This window comes from Triturus cristatus, chromosome 8, assembly GCF_964204655.1.
Source record: "Triturus cristatus chromosome 8, aTriCri1.1, whole genome shotgun sequence".
Taxonomy (NCBI): Eukaryota; Metazoa; Chordata; class Amphibia; order Caudata; family Salamandridae; genus Triturus; species Triturus cristatus.
The window spans coordinates 354,447,474-354,468,102 of NC_140591.1; the positions used below are offsets into that span (position 1 = coordinate 354,447,474).

At 42.8% G+C, this 20,629-nt stretch overlaps 1 protein-coding gene across 1 annotated transcript in view; it reads right to left on the minus strand.

The window, feature by feature from the left end:
* Window positions 1-20,629, minus strand: part of N4BP2L1 (NEDD4 binding protein 2 like 1) — a 248,292-nt gene that overhangs the window by 86,649 nt on the left and 141,014 nt on the right. The window contains exon 4 of the mRNA XM_085621679.1: window positions 8,526-8,602. Within this exon, the coding sequence (XP_085477805.1) occupies window positions 8,526-8,602 (77 nt within the window). The remainder of the gene's footprint in view (window positions 1-8,525; window positions 8,603-20,629) is intronic.

Below are 20,629 nucleotides of genomic sequence, written 5' to 3' on the forward strand. Positions count from 1 at the left end.
CGTGAGATCGATCAGATCCATCTAAGGTTTGCTATCCATCACCTGGTATGGCCCACTTGTACTCATAGTAAGCCAGGACAGTGAGGCCCTACTAAACCTAGAGGAGCTAACCACAATTTTAGTCTATTTGTTAGTAGGTAATTTCTTGCATGGAAATACGGGCGTTATAAAAAATTGGGACAGCTCATTCATGCTTGCATCAACACCTGCATTATGGGTTCAAAGGTTTGTCATGTTTTGTTGTTGTAGTTACAGTGCACACAGAGGATGGGCCACCTACACTGTTCAACTGGGAAACACACAACACATAGCACACTTGCAACCAGTGAGATTTTCTGAAATGAGCCTACAAGAGGAATATTCACTAAACAATCGGTTAACAGTCGCAGAGAATTTGGATGGGCATCCGCCCTCAGGCAGGTCTGTCACAGAACAACAATGACACCCTTATCGGTGACCTCGCTAAATGTTTAGGGGCTCAATTTCGCAGTAAAATGATGAGCTGTACTTCAATGGCTTCGCAGGAAAGCGGTTAACATGGCCTTATTTATTTTCGATATCCAATTACTGCAAGCCTATTGGTTCCTGGCACAATTCCACTCTATATACAGGTCCAAATCCTCCTTTGAAAGGGGCTAGACTTTACTCTGGAGGGTAAAACCACAGACAAAAAGGGAAGGGTGTGGAAATTAGAAGTAAATTGGGCCAGATACCTTCCAAAATTATATATATGGTGATGATGAGAACAAAGAAGACTTTTTCTCCTCCCTGTTTCCCCAGACGATGGCAATTCCTTACAGGCTGGGGTCCTCAGACTCCACATCTCCTCCGGCACTGTTGGAGGCTCTCACAGAGCTAGATTTAGTTGGTATCTAGAAACACAAGCACACCCACTCTGGAGTACTCAGTATTGATTTCTTTCTGAGTTTTAGAGACCTATTGCCTCATGTTTTCAACTCAACTATTGATGTCAGGTCTTTGGCCAACCATGCCCGATATTCCTGCAGAATTTCACACCACCCTCATAGAAGCAAGACCCACACACATGGATAAGTAATGAAACGGCATGCCCCAACAGTATGTGTAACTATAAGAAAAAAAGTGATCAAGAGGCATTATGAAGAAAATGATAATGGGGAGGTAGCGGTAGCTACCCTACGGGATGCTGTTAAGGCAGTAATTCAGAGAGAATTAATTTCTCACTCAGCTATCTTCAAACAGCTTGAGGAGAGTTACAACAATTGAAGATAAAGGGAGCAGACCGAAAGCTTCTCTACATTAAGAAAAAATACTATGAACAGGACGACACAGCAATAGGTTACAGGCCTGCAAACTCAAACAAATTAGAATCCGTAAACACATTAGGACAATAATAGATAATGCAGGTAACAAATGCATTTCTTTGAGCGATATCCTGGCTCTCTTTGCCACCATAATCCAACATCGACCTGACTTTGACCCAGCCTGAACATTTTGGTGGGTGGGAAAAACAGACACAAATTTTCCTGTCTGAGGAATAACCTTGTTCTGGATTGACTACGCCAGCCCCATAGCCACATGCTTTATTTGCATATGCCATCTCCTGCGCCATGTTCCGCATGATTTGCGGTTTGAAAAGAAATATGTAAGCGTGTGGCCGTGTGTTTGTTTTCCTCCGTAGCTTACAATCAAAATAGTGTTAAAAAAAAAGGGTACGTAAACATTCTTCACAGGGAAAAGATAGGAGAATCGGAGGTCTCCATATGTAGGTTTGTACTACATGTACTACAAAATGCAGTTTGTGAATCAGGGACTCAGTTTTCTGCGAAATGTCTATCAATTGAATACCATTAAAGTGAGGTCAAGTTTATTACATTAAAATATTCACAAACTAATAAAGAAAGACTCTGGAAGGTAATATTAAATCATTCCAAAATGTTTAAATACATTTAAGGAAGAAGTAAAGGCTTCTAATTTTACACAATTATACCAGTGGAAAAAATATAGAACGGTTAAAAATGTGCTAAATGCATTAGAGGGAAGGTGATGCACATTGAGTAAAAATGTGTTTAAAATGGATAAAAGAGAAAGCAATCACAATTATAATTAAGTAGAACATAGTAGAAAGTTAATATTCAAGTACACTGGGGTAGGGAGGATGTAGTGGAAGCAAGGGAGTGGTAGCAGATGTAACTACAGGTAATGTAGTAACATGCAACTTGGACAGCAGAGTATTTCATGTTAGGGCAAATTTGTTCCTAAATTGATAGTTGTCACTGTGGTATGACATTTATCCCCCGCAGAGTCTTGAAATAATCTGCAAAACTGAATTTGATTAATAAACAAGAGTGATGCTTTCCAGAGTTTACTTACTGATGAAAACAGTTGTGTTACTCACTGATTGTGGAGTGCTACCTGGTTTGTAATCTCGCTCGGCAAGGAAATAACTCATAGAACATGTGCTTGAAAGAGGCCTCAACTTCTTAGCTCTCTAGGTACAATTCAAGCAAGGGTCTCTCAGCTGTACAAAGTATATATTTCACTCCTCACTGTGTGGAGTACCTTTAGCCCCACTTACTCTCTATGCCAAGTCAAAGGCAGCTGGTGTGAAGTCAGCAGACCTAGGGTCAGCTTTATTGTCAGTACCAGTGTGCACTAATGCAGAAAAGGGGACCCCCTCTGAGAGAGATTAAGGTCAGGGAGAAGAGGGGAAACAACAATCAATATAATAAACAATGATAGCTCCCTCACGACCTATATTTATTTAGTCTTATAGAAAAAATCTAGTATGGGTTAAACATATAAATAAACAATATCAGAGCAAATCTACATTGTATTTTGTTTTTCATAGTTTATTATTCAAAGCAGTTGTATCAAAATCCATTATTTTTTTATTAATTTCATGAGAACAAAGTACGTATTTGTTTTTAGCAAATTTTTCTTTTTATACAAAATAATACACAAACCAGTGCATTGAAGACTTATACAAAAATGCAAAACTGTGCTCTGGACCCCGAAATGAAATAAGTAATACAGACAAATAACAATTCTCAGACTTACTCAATCTAACCTGGCATACTCATACATAACCCAAACCATCATACACATCTGGTTCAGGCGGAGGCGGAGACAGAGAACTAATAAGTCTCCACGACCATGTTGGATGGAATTGTTTAACATGGTCTGTAACAATAAGGTCCACACGCGTTTCGGTGGGGTATGACTGATGGAAAACCACCTTCCTCAGGACCTTCCCAAATAGTATGGTTTCACACAACACTCAAGGGGTACCTAAAGAGTACAAACAATGGATAATATTTTAACTATAAACCCATACACTGAAAAATATTAGAGAATGGATTGGACCAGAGTTTAGAACAAGAATGGGTAAAAATTACCAATTTTACACAGAACATTGAATAAAAGTAACAACCAAGATTTAGAAAGAAACGCCAGATAAGGTTTCTAAGTGTGAAAGTTCCTGAGGCTTCCCATACTCACTGTGGGAAGTATCAGGTAGAAATAAAGAAAGTGATCAAAAAGACTTAGGAGTAATTCTACCACCACCCCCTGATAAAGTCACCAGGGTGTAGAAACATACTGTGCGAAAAACAATAATCATGCTGTGGGACCACAGTGAATTCATTATATAGTGAAAGCCTTTTCCATATCTGTATAGAGATCTGGTAATTGTATACCAACCCTATTGAGTGGTTCATGCTAGTAGTTAGGGTACTTACAGATAGTACTGGTATATAAGCAGTTATCCGATGGAGATAGAATGTAAGACGGCTATAGTGTTTTCCAACACTGCCTTGTTGCACCTAAGCAGGCTGTCATAGTAAGTGAAATAAACAAAATTGGGGGTAAATTAGTGATCCATAGACTTTTAAGAGGTGAATCATGCCTGCAGCTTTACCTTCTCTAGAATGCACCATCTAAGGTCCTTTTCCAAGTGACTCATTTCTAGACAGTGTTGAACAACGGGGGCTGTCAATTTTCGCGTACGAATAGCAGATTTATGTTTGTTATATCTAGTTCTAAATTAACGACCCGTCTCTCCTATATATGCCAGTCCACATGGACACAATAGAATATATACAATAGTTTGGCTACTGCAGTTGGTTAAATCCCTAAGTTTGACATTGTTGCCTTTATATATCACCATTGCCCTATCGCAGGCATGGCAAGAGCCGCTGTTGTGATTGCCTAACACTGGAGGTAATCCAGTTAGAGTGGTCTGGTTTTGTGCCGTCTGAGATTCGTCTAGCCTATGTACTAGCATATCACGCAAATTACAGTTTCTCCTATAGGCCAATAAGGGAGGTTTAAGTTGTTGTTCATCCTCCTTTACATTTAATATCTTCCAGTTTTTAGTCAAGATATTTTTGATTTTATAGTTTAGTTAAGAGTGGTTGATGACACATACCACTTGCTCTAAGGGGGCGCGAGGAGTACCTTGCAATAGTGCGTCCCGATTGTAATACTTTGCCCTTTTAAACACATTTCTTACCAAACGATGTGGGTACCCACGGGTCAGGAGACGTTTACGCAATGCATCGCCGTGTCTGTGAAAATCACTCATGTTGATGCAATTACGGTGTATATGCAAAAATTCCCCAAACGGAATAGAATCTTTCTGACAGGTAGGGTGAAAGCTTTAGTGTTGGAGAATGGTATTCTTGGCTGTTGGTTTGCTAAATAAGTTGACTGCCAATGTATCATTTGGTCCAAAGATCAGTATATGCAGAAATTCAACCTGAGCAGCGCTAAATTTAGCAGCAAACTTCAAATTGGTGTCGCTGGCATTGAGCTAAGAGATCTACTCTTGCAAGGTGCCAGCATATCCACTCCAGATGAAGAAAATGTCATCAATGAAGCGTTTCCAAGTGCTGACATTCTCGAAGAAGGGGGCCGCTTCATTAAAGACATTCTACAACTCGCATTCACCCATATAGATACTTGCTATGCTCGGCGCACAGGAAGCTTCCATACTGGTGCCTTTAACTTGCTGATATGTCAGTCCACTAAAATCAAAAAAGTTGTTCATAAGGACTATCTCATGGCACTCCAGAATTAATGCATCTGGCGTTTTTCCAGGGGATCTCAGAAAGAGTGCTGTCACTGCTTGTAATGCTTGACACTGAGGGATGTTGGTGTACAATGCCTCAATGTCAAGCGTCACTAGGATGTCACAATCAGAGTTGAATGGCATGCCCTCGATTTTATCTATGATGTCACCCATGTCGCGGATAGAAGAGGCATAGTTCTTAGTCAATGGACACAAGAAAGTATCAACATACTTGGAGAGGGGCTCTGTACTAGAACCTATAGTTGAAATAATGGGGCGTACAGAAGGATCCACAGTACTTTTATGTGTCTTGGGGACCCCATATAGTGCCGGAACTGTGGGGCAAGGTTTATTCAAGTATGCATATTCCTCTTGGCAAATGAATCCATGTTCTAAGGCTCTTTCAGTCAAGGTTTGAATGTAAGTTTTCAATTTGCCCAGCTCCCTGGGATGTGATCTTTTGTAATGTTCTTGAACTGCTAACATGTCTAGGATTTTGCAGTTATAATGGGTTTTATCCATAACGACAATACCCCACCCTTATCACAGGGTTTGATGATAATGTGTTTATTATTCCTAATGTTGTTAAGAGCCAAGTTGTCTTTCCGTGATAGATTATATCGTCTATTAGGGGGGTATTCGATGACACGTAATATCTCTTTCAAGATTGTTTTTTCGAATATACTTGCCTCCGGACCTACCGTGTCCAAGGTGGGTGTGAACGTAGAGGGAGGTTTACATTTGGATAGATTATTATCATTGTTCTCCAAAGATCTATTCATGAAGAATTTCTTTAACCTAACCTTACCGAAAAAGGAAAACATATCTTCATGGAGTTTGAAGGAATTAAGACGGTTGCTAGGGACAAAAGATAAACCTCTTCCTAATACTGCGTTCTTCTCCTCTGTGAGATCCACAGATGAAAGATTGAAAATAGGTAAGGTGTCTTTTGCAATGGTACTGTAAGGAGTAGCCCTTTCTAAAATCTCCAGTATTGTTGATTGCGAGTCTTTAGATATGGCTGTTGATGTTGTGGGGCCGTCTGTTGTTGCTCTCCCCTGTCTTGTGCCCAATGTCTGTTCCTGCCTCTGTACTGGCCCCTCGGTAAAAAAGGAGATTGGCCTGAAAAGTGTTGTTGATTCATTTGTCTACCTCTATTGGGTCTGAAGCTGTATTGGGCTCCTTCCATTTCATGGAGCTTGTCTGTCTCAGAGTCTGATGAATATGTGTCTGAGAAATTGATGATTTTTCTTCTATTGTTTCTGATGTGATTTCGATAATAGGTTCCCTGGTTCCAATCTTGGCAATAGAACAAATTGAGGTATTTGTACGCTTTCTCTTGGTTGTACCACCTGATGTACTTTCTCAATTTTTCTGACTTTTTATTTGTCAGGTTATAATCAAACTCTTTCATATCAGCAATCATTCTCTCTAGTCTGGCCTTAGCTTCTTCCAGTGCTGTGGCCGCCTTCAATTTGTCTTCCAATGCTGTTATTTCCTGACTCAAATCAGCCATAACTTCTTTCGCTGTTTCGATGAACAAGATCATTCAGTCCCTGTAGCAGCGGTTCGCAAAGTGGGACCACCGCTCCAGGAACTTACGTATCCCAACAAATAATGCCGGAACATTACGAACCCTCAGACCTGATGGGATCTCTCCCGCTCGTAGGTATTCTAGCATATACTAGGCATGTGACTCCATCCTTTTTAATTTTTTTCTTAGTTTTAATAAATTGTTCCATTCACCATTATCTCCATGTTGCAATGTGGAAGAGCTTTCACGAGTGATTACTTGACCTATTAGTGCAGAACAATCCTCATCGGAGAACCCAAAGGTTTTAAGACCTTCCATTCTAGTATGAACAAAACCAATGGGGTGCAGATGTTAAAGGCTACCCTATTACTGTTTTGTGAGTCTCCACAAAAACCAAGAACTACCACCACCAATAACAAATAACACCCTTATTAGTGCAATAGTAATGATATTGTCACAAATTACAAAAGAAACAACATACAAAATTTACACCAGTCCAATCAAAAGCCTCAAATTATGGTGAAAAAAGTCACAATCCCACAGTTAATAGAACCGTGAACACTAATGCAGAAAAGGGGACCCCCTCTGAGAGAGATTAAAGTCAGGGAGAAGAGGGGAAACAACAATCACTATAATAGACAATGATAGCTCCCTCACGGCCTATATTTCTTTAGTCTTATAGAACAAATCTAGTATGGGTTCAACATAAAAATAAACAATTTCAGTGCAAATCAACATTGTATTTTGTTTTTCATAGTTTATTATTCAAAGCAGTTGTATCAAAATCTATTATTTTTTCTTTTTTTCATAGAACAAAGTACATAATTGTTTTTAGCAAATTTTTCTTTTTATACAAAAATAGTACGCAAACCAAAGCATTGAAGACTTGTATAAAAATGCAACACTGTGCTCTGAACCCCTAAATGAAATAAGTAATACAGACAAATCACAATTGTCAGACTTACTCAATCTAACCTGGCACACTCATGCATAACCCAAACCATCATACACATCTGGTTCAGACGGAGACATAGAATTAATAAGTCTCCACGACCATGTTGGATGGAATTGTTCAACAGGGTCTGTAACAATAAGGTTGACGCGTGTTTCGGTAGGGTATGACAGATGGAAAACCAACTTCCTCAGGACCTTCCCAAATAGTATGGTTTCATACAACAATCAAGGGGTACCTAAAGAGTACAAACAATAGATAATATTTTAAATATAAACCCATACACTGAAAAATATTAGAGAATTTATTGGACCAGAGTTTAGGACAAGAATGGGTAAAAATTCCCAATTTTACACAGAACATTGAATAAAAGAAACAACCAAGATTTAGAAAGAAACGCCAGATAAGGTTTCTAAGTGAGAAAGTTCCTGAGGCATCCCATACTCACTGTGGGAAGCATCAGGTAGAAATAAAGAAAGTGATCAAAAAGACTTAGGAGTAATTCTACCACCACCCCTTGATAAAGTCACTTCTGTGTACTTTGTGTTAATCCTGACACACAGGTAGACATATCGAGTCCCGTACCACGCACTAGCATGAAGAAGCATTTATTTTTGGTCAATCCAGCAATGAAGACACAAATGAATTCCTTATCAATGTAAATACATTGAAACCCACAGAACCATACATAATTGATATCCTGTTTAATTAGGTTACCACCAATGCAGCAATTGAACTGGTCCTGCATTTGGCAAAGAAAAGAAGCTGTACATTTCCCAAAATTGGGAACAAATCCTAATGGTAACTGATAGGAAATGCCAAAAATCCTGTTGGTGATGCCATTTTCCCCCTCCTCACCGTTCCCCAAAACATCCCGTCTTTGTTCAGAGACATCATAAGCACTTGCTGCAAAATTAAAAAAAAATCAGTCTAGCTAAAACATCCAGTCTGTGAGCACAGTGGAGGCAAACGATGAAACCAGAATGTACCTTGCCAGTTCTTGAACGTTAAACTTCCAGCGTGTCTCCGGTTCTCTGAATATGACTTCATAGTCATTCTGTAGTGCCTGAAAAGAACACACATATATTTTTGTATGAATCTGATATTAATCTGTAAGGCAAATGGTATTCACAGTTCAAAACCTTTTTTTTCCTTTCTAAGGTTCCTAAAAAAATTGTATACACTCGTCTTTTGCTATATTTCAATCCAATCTATAAAAGACAATTTCTCTTTAACTAATAAAAAGTTTAAAGCGACAATAAAGACTTTTAAGTCTGCAAAATATAGTGTTGCGAGTTTATCGCTGTGTTTCCCTTGGGACATAATGTTCTGTTTTATATGGTTTAATCATTACGTTAAGTTTTCAAACAGATTAGATTTGCTTGTAATCGGTGCTCTGCTCGGGTTTGTATTCCTATTCCCAGATGAGCCATATTGGTGGAACAGAAAACCTACTCAACTTGATAAATTGAATATCGTTTGCCCTTCTCACGAGGACATACAATCCTGACCTTCCGGCTAGAAGTCGTCTTTCTTCTACGAATCATTTCACATAACACTGGTGATTCAACATGTGGACAATTGCTTTCAAGTATTAGGGTGACCACAAGAGGCTCCCTTTACTATTATTCCTGAAGATAAATGTGTCACATTTTCTGTGTCAATATCACACATGCTCTTCATGGGAAAGTTGGAGATCAGAAATATCTTAGAATTAAAAAAAAAAACATTGTTTTGTGGGGCAGCAAATACGAGTCCTCACTAACGCTAGTGGTTCAAGTGTGTTCTTACATCCTATACTATGTATCACTTTCCTGATGGTCAGCTGATTATTTCAGAGGTTGGGTGATATTGTTGACCCCTTGTAGTGTAGTTGGCTATGTCAGAACCTTGAGGCACACGCACAGAGCTGGTTGTCTCAGTTTTCCCTTACCCTTTCCATCTGCCCGCTAAATGTAATGGTATATTTTCAGATGTCTGTTTCTCTTCTGCAGATTTTGGGGAATCTGGTCCTTCAGAGCCCCTTCATTTAGAGCACTGGTTTTAAAGAGGATATGGGTCACCAATATCTCTCTAATACCTCTTGGGGATATTGGTCGAGTTTTGGATATAGGCCACGTTTGCTTCAACCAAAGTATCTTCACCATAACGTCTAGTTCATCCATCCAGTAGCACTTATCTCAATACAGATGCCTCAGCCTTTCTTCTGCTTACTTTGGTAGTCCTACTTCTTTTTTATGGTTAGTGTTACCAATAATAGAACTATTTTTTATATTGTATACATTCTTTTAATGAATGTTGGTGTTATTTATGTTTACTTTATTGTATTAATTTGAATATTTCCATATCATATGATCAAGCATACTGGTTCTGATTATGTTTTTATTTACAATTTCAGTTACTTTCTGTATAATCAATTTTTAGTATGTTTCTCAGAAATATAAATCCCTACTTGTTTTCTTGTTGCTAAGCATCCTCTACATGTGCTACACATGAGAGGTGTTGTGGCCAGACCTGACGACTATAGAACTGAGGAACCAAGTTCGAGTCTCAGTGTCAGGCTCAACATCCAGTGATTCTGTGCAAATCAATTAGTCTCCCCATGCCTACAAAAAAGAAAAACAGTGGCATTGTGCAATGTAACTGGTGCTCATGTAGAGCGCTTCAAAACCTTCAGGTTAAGTCGCGATACATAAACAAAACTGAAAACAAATACATAAATAAATGTCACAATGTATGTAACTGTGTCCATGCTTATTTTATGGATTGGGTGCACACAGGCTTGAGATTCTGTTGAACATATTTGAAGTCTGGTGTACTTTTTGCATTAATTTTGCTGCTCGGTGTTTATTCTCTGTTGGAGATGTGTTGAACCATGCTCTTGTTCGTCTACGGTTTCTTTCCTTGCACTGCCAACTCGGTCCGTATGCTGTTAGAAATATACAGAAATATACCCGGATTTCAGTAATGAGCTGCTTACACATATCCTGCCACTAAGTGGGATGTGTATGGAGTGTTTGCTGGCCGTTAATCCTTGGATTGCGTGTTATCTCAGAATGTCATGCATGGGTGCCTGACATTGACAGGTAAAGATCTGGCTGTATCTTTGTCAGTTCCTCGGACAAATTTTATTTGATGGACTACTTTTTCACGTACGTATGCTTGGTTTGTGTATTGTTTCCAGAGTGTGAAGGCAGCCTCATTAGTCCACAGTGATTCTCGTGGTTGCCCTTGCGGTATTGTGGACCTTTCTTCGTTCTGTTGAGATAATCATGTTGACTCATATTGTTTGTGTTACAGCGATAACTGTGATCTGTCTGGCTGTATTGCCTGAACAATGTAGGATATGATGTTCTGTCTTCTTTTGCCGCAGTAATTTCGTTGGGGAGAAGGTACTTCTTCTTCAGAGGCACTCATCTACAGAGTTCCTGCTCTTCCTCATGACCGTTCCTCTTCCCCTCCCTTCTTTATGACATGTTTACTTGATTGTTGTGGTATTTTTACCACTTTTTAAGTTATTACTAGTTAAGGCAAACCCAAACCAGCAACTCTGTTTGTGAAATCAACCGGCTGTCAAAATATTTTCTTAAATTGGCCCTTAAATATCACCAGTAGAAAAAAATTCAACATCACATAATCAGATACATATAATTCAAATTTGTTTCAGGAGGGGCAGAAAACATAGATTAATTCCATAAGGTACTGAAAATAAGTGACTGTTGGAAATTGGGTTTCTGGTTGACTTGGGTGTGAGCCCTGGTCAAGCAGCAACAACAATCCTTGTCGGGATAAGGCACAAGCAAACTCCAAATTAACCTGTGCTCACCCTCTGGTACCTTGGCACAGAGCAGCCAGGCTTAACTTGAAGGCAATGTGTAAAGTATTTACAATACTTCACACAGTAAAACAGTGAAAACACTACAAAAAGATCCCACACCAGGTTAGAGAAAAAGAGCTTAATTTAATGAACATATCAAGACCAAAATGATAAAAATCCAATCTATAGAACCGAAGTTATGAATTTGTAAAGAATAAACTGCAATATGGTGCATAAAAACATAAAGCGCCAACCAGGGTTATCTGGTTGCACTAGACCGGGTCAAATCCAAAGGTTCAAGCTGACCGTAGTGAAGCGCGGATCGGATACAGTCCCACATTAGTCCAAGTTTTGTTCCAAGGCTCCCGTTTGTGGGTAAGAAGTTCGCTGGAAGCAAGGAGACCATCATTGGCTATGGTCAGAGGGGTGCGTAGAGCCAGCTGGGCCTCGCGAATCAATGGGCTGGAGCCTCGCTGTCACGAGCGGGCATACTTGCTGTGCGAAGAGACAACATTGTGGCTGTTTGCGCTGGATTTCCAAGTGAGCGACGAGGTTCTGGAGCGAATGGGCCTGTTTGCAATAACGAAGAGCCCAAAATCTTGACTTAATGGCAACCATTTATCTCGCTGCTATCACAGGAATTCATAGAACTTACCTGCCCTAGACATCTCAGACTGTTAGGCTTGACCAACTCATAAATACGCCCAGCGGCTAGAGTCCCTCCAGAATTTTACAATCATGGTCACATAGCAATATATATTTACATGAGCTCCCACGCATAGCAATATATATTTACATGAGCTCCCAGGGAGCGTGGGTTAGGGTGGGTGAAATTGGGGGAGTTGGGTTTCTGTTTTCTGTTTTATATACTAAAATGTGTTGCTAACAACACTGGCGTTAGCTGAATGTTGATGCTACGTCAGAGATTATATTGCCTTAACTCTGCTTTATACTGCAACAAATAAACAAATTTAAACCTAAAAGCTTGACTTAAAAAGCAAACAGACCACTCTCAGGGGCCAGGGGCAGCTCCTTCGCTATGGTGGAGGAGCGTCGCCCCACTTCTTTCTCACAGTGCGAGAAGCCAAAAAATAAAATGGTAATAACTAAGTTATTACCATTTTATGTTTGCTTTGTGGTGAGGGTAGGTGGGCAGGCTGCTCTGCTCTCCGAGCAGGGCAGGGGAGGAGTGGTTTGCCTACTCCTGAGTACTCAAAGACTGCTTGTTCAGCCCTCTCTAGCCGCCCAAACCAGTCATGCGCACTCTGCCGTTCTGCATGCAGGCTCCATTGCAGCCTGCATGGAGAACATGCCCACGTCACTAGCCCCTGGGTAGGCGCCATCCCGACCAATCACAACGCTGCATTACAGCGTTGTGATTGGCTTAAGGGAGGGAACCTGGTTGTCTGCTTTCTGTTCCTGTCAGAGACAGGAGAGCAGGAGGAGAGAAGACGCGGTACCCGGCAGAAAGGTAGGTTTTAATTATTATTATGTTTTTAATTATGACCCCCTCCCTGTGACTGACACACACACACACACACCACACACCACACACCGACCACACACACACCACACACAACACACGCACACCCCTCCCCCTCCCCACGCCAGCCGCTACTGCCTAGGACCCAGGACCTGAGAAGTGCCTCTTGGGGGTCAGGAGCTTGTTGCAGATGGGTCCAGGAGCTGTAGGGAGCTTATGATGTTACTGTTATAAGTCACAATAGCATCTTGGGTTCCAGGTTCAGTTCTTTTTCTCCAGGCAATAGGGCAGCCGGTCAGCACGGCAGCAGCTCCTTCAGAGTAGCTGTCCAGCAGAGAGGCAGTCCTTTCAGCAGCACAGCAGTCCTTCTTCCTGGCAGAGTATCCACAGGTCTTGAAGTGTACTGAAGTGGTGTTGACTAAGATCCTTCTTTTATACACTAATGCCCTGGTTCTGAAAGGTGGGAGAAGCTTCTAGACAGGGTCTTTGAAGTGCAAGGAATTCTCTGCCTCACCTGTCCTGGCTGAATTGACAATACAGGTCATTACGCCTATTATGTGGGGAAAGGACACAGCCTATTTAGGTGTAAGTGAGGCTGAATCAGTCTCCTCCCTCCTATTAAGTCACACCTAAGCTCCCATTTTGTGCGGCTGACTTATAAGAATACACAAAGCCCAACTGTCAACTACACCCAGTCATGTGACCAGAGACAGACTGCAGGCATCAAATGGCTGAGGCAAGAAAATGCCAACTTTCTTAAAGTGGCATTTTCAAAATTGTAATTTAATATCAGACTTCACCAAACATTAGGGTTTTTAATTAGACTCCAGAGACATCAAATTGGAAGGGGTTATCTCTTCCCATTTGGAAATTATACTTATAAAATATAAAGCAACTCCAATGTTATCCTATGGGAGGGGTAGGCCTTGCAGTAGTGACAAACAAATTTAAGAATATCTCACTACCAAGACATGTAAAACTTAAATGTACATATCCTACATTTTAAATACATTGCACCCTGCACTCTGGACTGCCCAGGGCCTACACTTGGGGTGTCTTAAATGTATTAAAAAGGAAGGTTTGAGCCTGGCAAAGTGTATATCTTGCCAGGTTGACATGGCAGTTTCAAGTGGACACACAGGCTCTGCAATGGCAGGCTTGAGACATGTTTAAAGGGCTACTTAAGTGGGTGACACAATCACTGGTGCAGGCCCTGGGCACATGTAGTGCACTTTACTAGGGAATTATAAGTACATTAAATATGCCAGTTGGAGATCATGTAATATTACCATGTTTTAAAGAGTGAGCACATGCACATTAGCACAGGCTAGCAGTGGTAAAGTGCTCAGAGTATCAAAACCAACAAAAACAGATTCCACAAAATGGAGGAGGAACGGCAAAATGTTTGGGGGAAAACCACCCTAAGGCTGTCTGGTCTAGCACGTGCCTCTCCCCTCACACCTCCGAGAGTGGGGAGAACTAACCAAACCCCTGGAAATTCTCTTCAATAAGGCGGAAAAACATGTAGAGACCATCAGCATTGGCGTGGTCTGACCCAAGACGTTTTTCCACCATAAAGTCCAGTCCCTGTAGGAAAATGGACCACCTCAACAATTTTGGATTCTCATTTGCATTAGCCACCTGAGGGGCTTGTGGTCTGTCTGAACTCAGAATTGAGTCCCAAACAAGTATGGTCTCAGCTTCTTCAGTACCTAGATCACAGCAAAGGCTTCTCTCTCGACAGCACTCTACCTCTGTTCTCTGGGAAGAAGCTACTAATTCATGGTCCGAGGCATCTGTTTGGATAATAAACTCCTGGGGGAAGTCAGGGGCCTTGCGCACAGAGGCTGTTTTAGGGAGACAAAGGCTCTCTGACATGCCTTCATCCAGATCACCTTCCAGAGCTGCTTCTTAAACGTCAGCTCAATCAAGGAGGCAACTATGGGGCCATACCCCTTGAAAAATCTCCTCTAGTACTCAGTGAAGCCCAGGAAGACCCTCACTTCTGTCTGCATTTGTGGAGGCTCCCAGACCAGGATTTTTTCTATTTTGGCCTGGAAGGGCTGCTCCCTACCTCCGCCCTCCAAGTGTCCCAAATACACCACAGAACCCTGCCTTATCTGCCACTTACTGATCTGAATAGTCAGGTCTGCCTGCTGCAGGGCCTGAAGCACTACATGCAGGTGAAATAGGTGGTTCATCCAGGTGCTGCTGAAGACAGCTATTTTGTCTGAGTACGCAGCACTGGAGGCCTCCATCCCAGCCAAGATCTTGTTCACCAGCCTCTGGAAGGGGGCAGGAGCATTCTTGAGTCTCAAGGGCATCACTTTAAATGGAAGTGGCCATCTGGGGTAGAGAAAGCTGACCTCACTTTAGCCTCTTGGTCAGGGCAATCTGCCAGTACCCTGAAGTCACATCAAAAGTGCTCAGAAACTTGGCAGCCTCTAAGCTATAAATTAGCTCATCAGCTCAGGGGATGGGGTGTGCATCAGTCTTGGTGACTGAGTTGAGTCTCCTGTAGTCAATACAGAACCTGAGTTCTGGATTGGTGCTCGGTGGGGCCCCCTTTGGAACCAGCACCACTGGGCTGGACCAGGGACTACTGGAGTGCTCAACGACCCCTAACTCCAGCATCTTAGTGACTTCTGCTTTGATGAATGAATGAATGAATCGCTTTTGTATAGTGCTCGGCATCAAAAACAGGTGAAGGGGAGGCAGATGCTGTCAGGTATCCCACAATCTCTAATCCCTAAAGTTTAAATAGATATGTTTCAGGACTATTTTGAAAGTTGCTTCATCAGTAATTGATCTCAGATTGCCAAGAATGTGATCCCACATGCTTGCTGCCATGACCGTCAAGAAGGGACTCCCATTCCATTGTTTTTTTAAACAGGGGACTGTCAATAAGCCAGCGTTGCTAGAACACAGTGACCTTCCTGGTCTGTACTCCTTGATTCTCTCGTTCAAGTACAAGGGACCAGCGTTATGGCGGGCTTAGTGGGTCAGTATCAGTAATTGTGAACCGGTATCCAGTGTAGTTTCTCTCGAAAATGGGAGACTGAGGAGTGTTTTGATAACTCATGAAGTAGGTGGACTGCCATGTTCTGGACCACTTGCAGATGCTGAACTATGTAATCTGGACGACCCAGGTACATAACATTGACACACTCCAGCCTAGATCAAATCAGCGCCCTGACCACTGTGTCCTGTGATTCGTGAGGAAGGAAGTTCAGAAATGTCATCGGCATATGGAGAATCCAAAAGCATGATTTTAGTACCGCTGAAACCTGGGCTCCAAAAAAAGAGTTGTGAGTCAAACAGAACACCCAGATTTTTTGCCACCACGTTGGGTGGGCTTAGGGGGGACGCTATTGTGCCAGGTTCCTGTCCATCACGGGAGAGGGTTCAACCCTCTTCTTGCTGGCCCTCACTTTGTCAGACAGCCTGTACATTTTGTTTTTGACAAAATATATAATTGGTACACAAGTGCGTAAGCCCAGAAGTGCGGACAAATAGGGAGGCAAACTGTTCCAGTAACTGGTGACAGTCCCTCCGCTGCTCTGGGGTCAGGGTAGGGGAGAGGTTGACACTTCCACTGACCCATCTTTCTCTTTGGATGACATGGGTTCAGGGAGAGGTTCACGCTCCTCTTCCTCCCCATTATCCGTCACCAGTAGCACGATGACCTTAGACCACTCATAGTGGGGTTTGAAGCGGTTGAGATGGAGTAACTTTAAGGGGTTCCTCACTTCCACCAGGTATGTGGACTCCCCATTCCTCTCTACCACCTCATAGGGCCCAGTCCAGCGATCCTGGAGAGCCCGGGGCTCGACTGGCTCAATCACCCACACTTTCTGTCAAGATTGAAATTCCACAGGGGTAGCTGTGCGGTTGTACCATAGCTTCATGACTTTCTGGCTAGCCTCCATGTTCTTTAAAGCCTTTTTCCAGAACTTAGGCCATCTGGTTCCGGAGGGCTAGCATGTAGCTAACCAAATCCTGGAGGAGTTTCTTGGGAGCTTGCTCCCACCCCTCTTTAACCACACTGGGAGGTTCTCTGACAGGCTAACCATACAAAGTTCAAACAGGCTAAAGCCCACTCCTTTCCGTGGCACTACTCTGTAAGCAAACAGCAGGCATGGTAAGAGGACGTCCCACTTCCGCCTCATGGGCTCAGGCAGGCCCGCCATCATGCCTTTAAGGGTCTTGTTGAATCTTTCAACAAGCCCATCTGTTTGCGGAGAACTTATAAGTAGCCCCACATTCCTTCCACATAAACGTTATGCATGAGGACATAAAGTTGGTGCCCCTGACTTTCACCATTTATTTGGGGAAACCCACTCTGGTGAAAATCCTTATTAGGGCCCTAGCCACTACAGGTGCAGAAATAGACCTCTGAGGGGTGGCCTAGGTGTATCTAGAGACATAGTTCACCTAGACTAGGATAAACCTATTGCCTAGGGCTGTCTTGGGATCCACAGGCTCTATAATATCAATTCCCGCCCTCTCAAAGGGTGTGCCAACAACAAGCATGGGAGTCAGGGGAGCTTTTAGCTTTTTCCCAGTCTTCCCACTAGCCTGGCAGGTGAGACAAGTCCTGCAAAAAGCAGCAGTGGCTGTCGTCATACGGGGCTAATAGAAATGGATAACAAGCCTGTCATAGGTCTTGTTCTGCCCCAGATGTCCTGCCTGGGGTATCTCACGAGCCAGCCCCAGTAGAAAGGTCCTATAGCATTGAGGCACTACCAGCACACAAGTTGCCCTATGCTCAGGAGCCTTAGGCTAACTATACAGGAGGTCATTCTCCGACTATACAAGGTGATTTCCAGAGGTGTCACCAGCTTCCTGGGCTTCCCTCAAGGGTTGAGCACTTCTTGGATATAGCAGGGCTCACAGCATACTTCAGAAGACCCGAGACCCCCCTCCACTCAAAGGGAACAACAGCCATGGAGTAGTGGCTTTTCCGGTTGTCTGCTACCATAACCTGGTGAAATGTTTCAGGTATCCCCTGATCTGAAGACACTAGATGACACCTGACAGTATTCAACTCAGAGCCTCCACCGCCTGTCCACTGATTGTGTCCCACTGCATATCATTTGAAGTATTAAAACATATGTGGGCTTTGGGCACCATCTCTGCATCACCCATGGACACTAGGGTAACCTCACACTAACTGAGGCAATCTCCTTCCCAAATGCTACACTAGCTATCCCCTGTGACTGCCCACCACTGGGGGGCGGTGCCCTCTTGGAGCACTTGGCATCTCCCATCACATGTCCATACTCATAGCACTTGGGGACAAACGTTCCAGTTATCATACCTGTGAAGCCTTTCTTAGGGTGGACAGATTGGATTTGGGACCCTTTCCTCTGTGAACTGCTCTGGGGGGCTTGTGCGAACTCCTTGGTGTTATTTTTATCTCCTCTTTCCTTTTCTGTTAGGAATCCTGACCACCCTTTTGGGAGTCCCCAGACCCCTACATAGACACTCTGGTGGTGACCCAGAGGTCTGCCTTCTCTGCAAGCTTCCTAGGTGCAGTAAGCCTGCTATCCACTGGGTTTTGGCGCAGCTCTGGAAAACAAGTATTGATCATGTGCACCCTCAGCATTAGGTTATACAACCCAGTAAAATCATCTACTTTGCTGCCCCTCACCCAGCCCTTCAGTGCCTTGCTGACATTTAAGAAACCCACCCAGGACTAATTTGGGAGCTTGTGGCTCTCTCTGAACCTCTGACAGTACTTTGCAGGGGTCAGCCCAATCTTAAGGATTGCCTTCATGGGGGGGGGTACCTTGTCTGATTCTCTGCCTCTAGCATCAAGAGTGTGTCCCTCTCCACCATGGGCATGTGTTTCTACAGGATATCCCCCTCCCCCCAGTACTCCTCTGGGACTTTATGTACCCTGAGTGCAACTTCGTAAGCAGCAAACCACTTGTCATCTCCCACCACATAGGCACCAGCTCCTGGGTTACTCAGAACTTCTCCTCACCTACAGACACTGTTGGTACGCTGCCATCGTCACTGTTGGATCCTGAAGGTTGCTTTGCCTTTAGCTCTAGCTCCCTCATGTGTTTCTCATGCTCCAACAGTAGCCTGTTCTCAGCCAAAGCCCTCTCAGCTTCGGCCATGACAAATGTTTTCTCCTCCTTTTCCAAATTTAGTTTGCCCAACTCTAGCATGAGATTCCTTTCTTCCCCCTGTCCTCCAACTCCTCTGGGGACAGGCCCTTGGAAGACACACTGCTCCTTGCACAGGAGGGAACTATTAATCCTGGGAGTAGGTTGCCCTCCTCCTCAACAGACTGCATTCCAAGATCCTCCTCCTCTGATCCGTCCTGATTCTGCTTTACCTCTTTATCATCTGTCGGCAACTGATGGAACTCTGCCCATGCCCTCAAGACCTTCTGGAGGTCTGTCTTCCAGGTGCTCCTTTTGGAGCAGCCCCCTTTCCTGGCAAAACTCCTTGAGCTTAGCCACAGCGTAGGACTTCACCTTAGCCAGTTCAAACTCCATCCTTGCAGCTGGGGCAACAGACACAGTCAGGTAGAGTGAGGATAAATTTGGAAAAAGCAAAAAGACAAATCATGGAGAATTTTCTCAAATTGATCTTGGATATGGGATGGTAGTGTGCATCACATTACTGTGTGGCACTCAACAAACACAAGTCCTAGCCTCACCGCCGATTACCAATGTTGGAAATTGGGTTTCTGGTTGACTGAGGTGCGAGTCCTGCTCCAGCAGCAACCACAATCCTAGTCAGAGTAAGGCATAAGCTAACCCCAAACTAACCTGTACTCACCCTCTGGTAGCTTTGCACAGAGCAGTAAGGCTTAACTTGAAGGCAATGTGTAAAGTATTTGTGCAATACTTAAAACAGTAAAGCAGTGAAACCGCCAGACAAAAAGATTTTAATGAACAAAACAAGCCCAAAACGACAATAATCCAATCAATAGTACCGGAGTTATCAATTTTTAAAGAATAAACTGGAATTAGTGCCTAAACGCATAAAGTGCCAACCAGGGACACAAACAATGACACTCCGGTGGTGCAAGGGGCTCATTGATATGCCCCTTAGTCTGTTTGTCATTCAGAGCACAATACAGTGACAGCAGATATCTTTGTAAAGTGTGCTGGCGCTAAAAGTCAAGATTCATAGCTGGTTCAATCCCATGTACAAAACATTCAGCCAAGCCAGACTTTTTTGTCAACTGTACTTTACATGTCTTGGTTATGAGCCTACACTTAAAAACTAAATGTGAAACTACAAGTCCAAGAATGCAGATGATTTTGCTTAAAACATCAAGTAGGACAGATATGGTTTGATGCCAAGAGAAATGGTCACCTGCTACTGGTTCAGCTCACTGAGGGTCAGGAATGAATTAGACAAGGTAACATGGTGTAAGTCATCCATTTCTTTAATTTTGAAACTGAAACTGGTTTCAGTGATGCTGGTATAGGAAAGGCCTTTTGCATGCAGTAACCAGCTGTTTCCTCAGGTAGCAGCCACCATTCCGTGTTATTTATGATTTATGGAAAGCTTGCTGAATATATATATCGGACATTGTTCTTTAAAGCATTTCTGCTTTTCACTTACTTTGCTTGCTTTAGACATCCACATTAAAAGCTCTCGCCCTGTTTAGATTAATGTTCCGTCTGATTAAAAGGCAAATAGAGGAGAGAAAAGATTGCAGTCTTAACCAGCTGTGGACTAAGGTTCACGGGCAGGTTATATATCTCCAGCAGTGGAAGCCACATTTCTAGCTTCAAATGAAATTACTTTATACTGAAAACCCA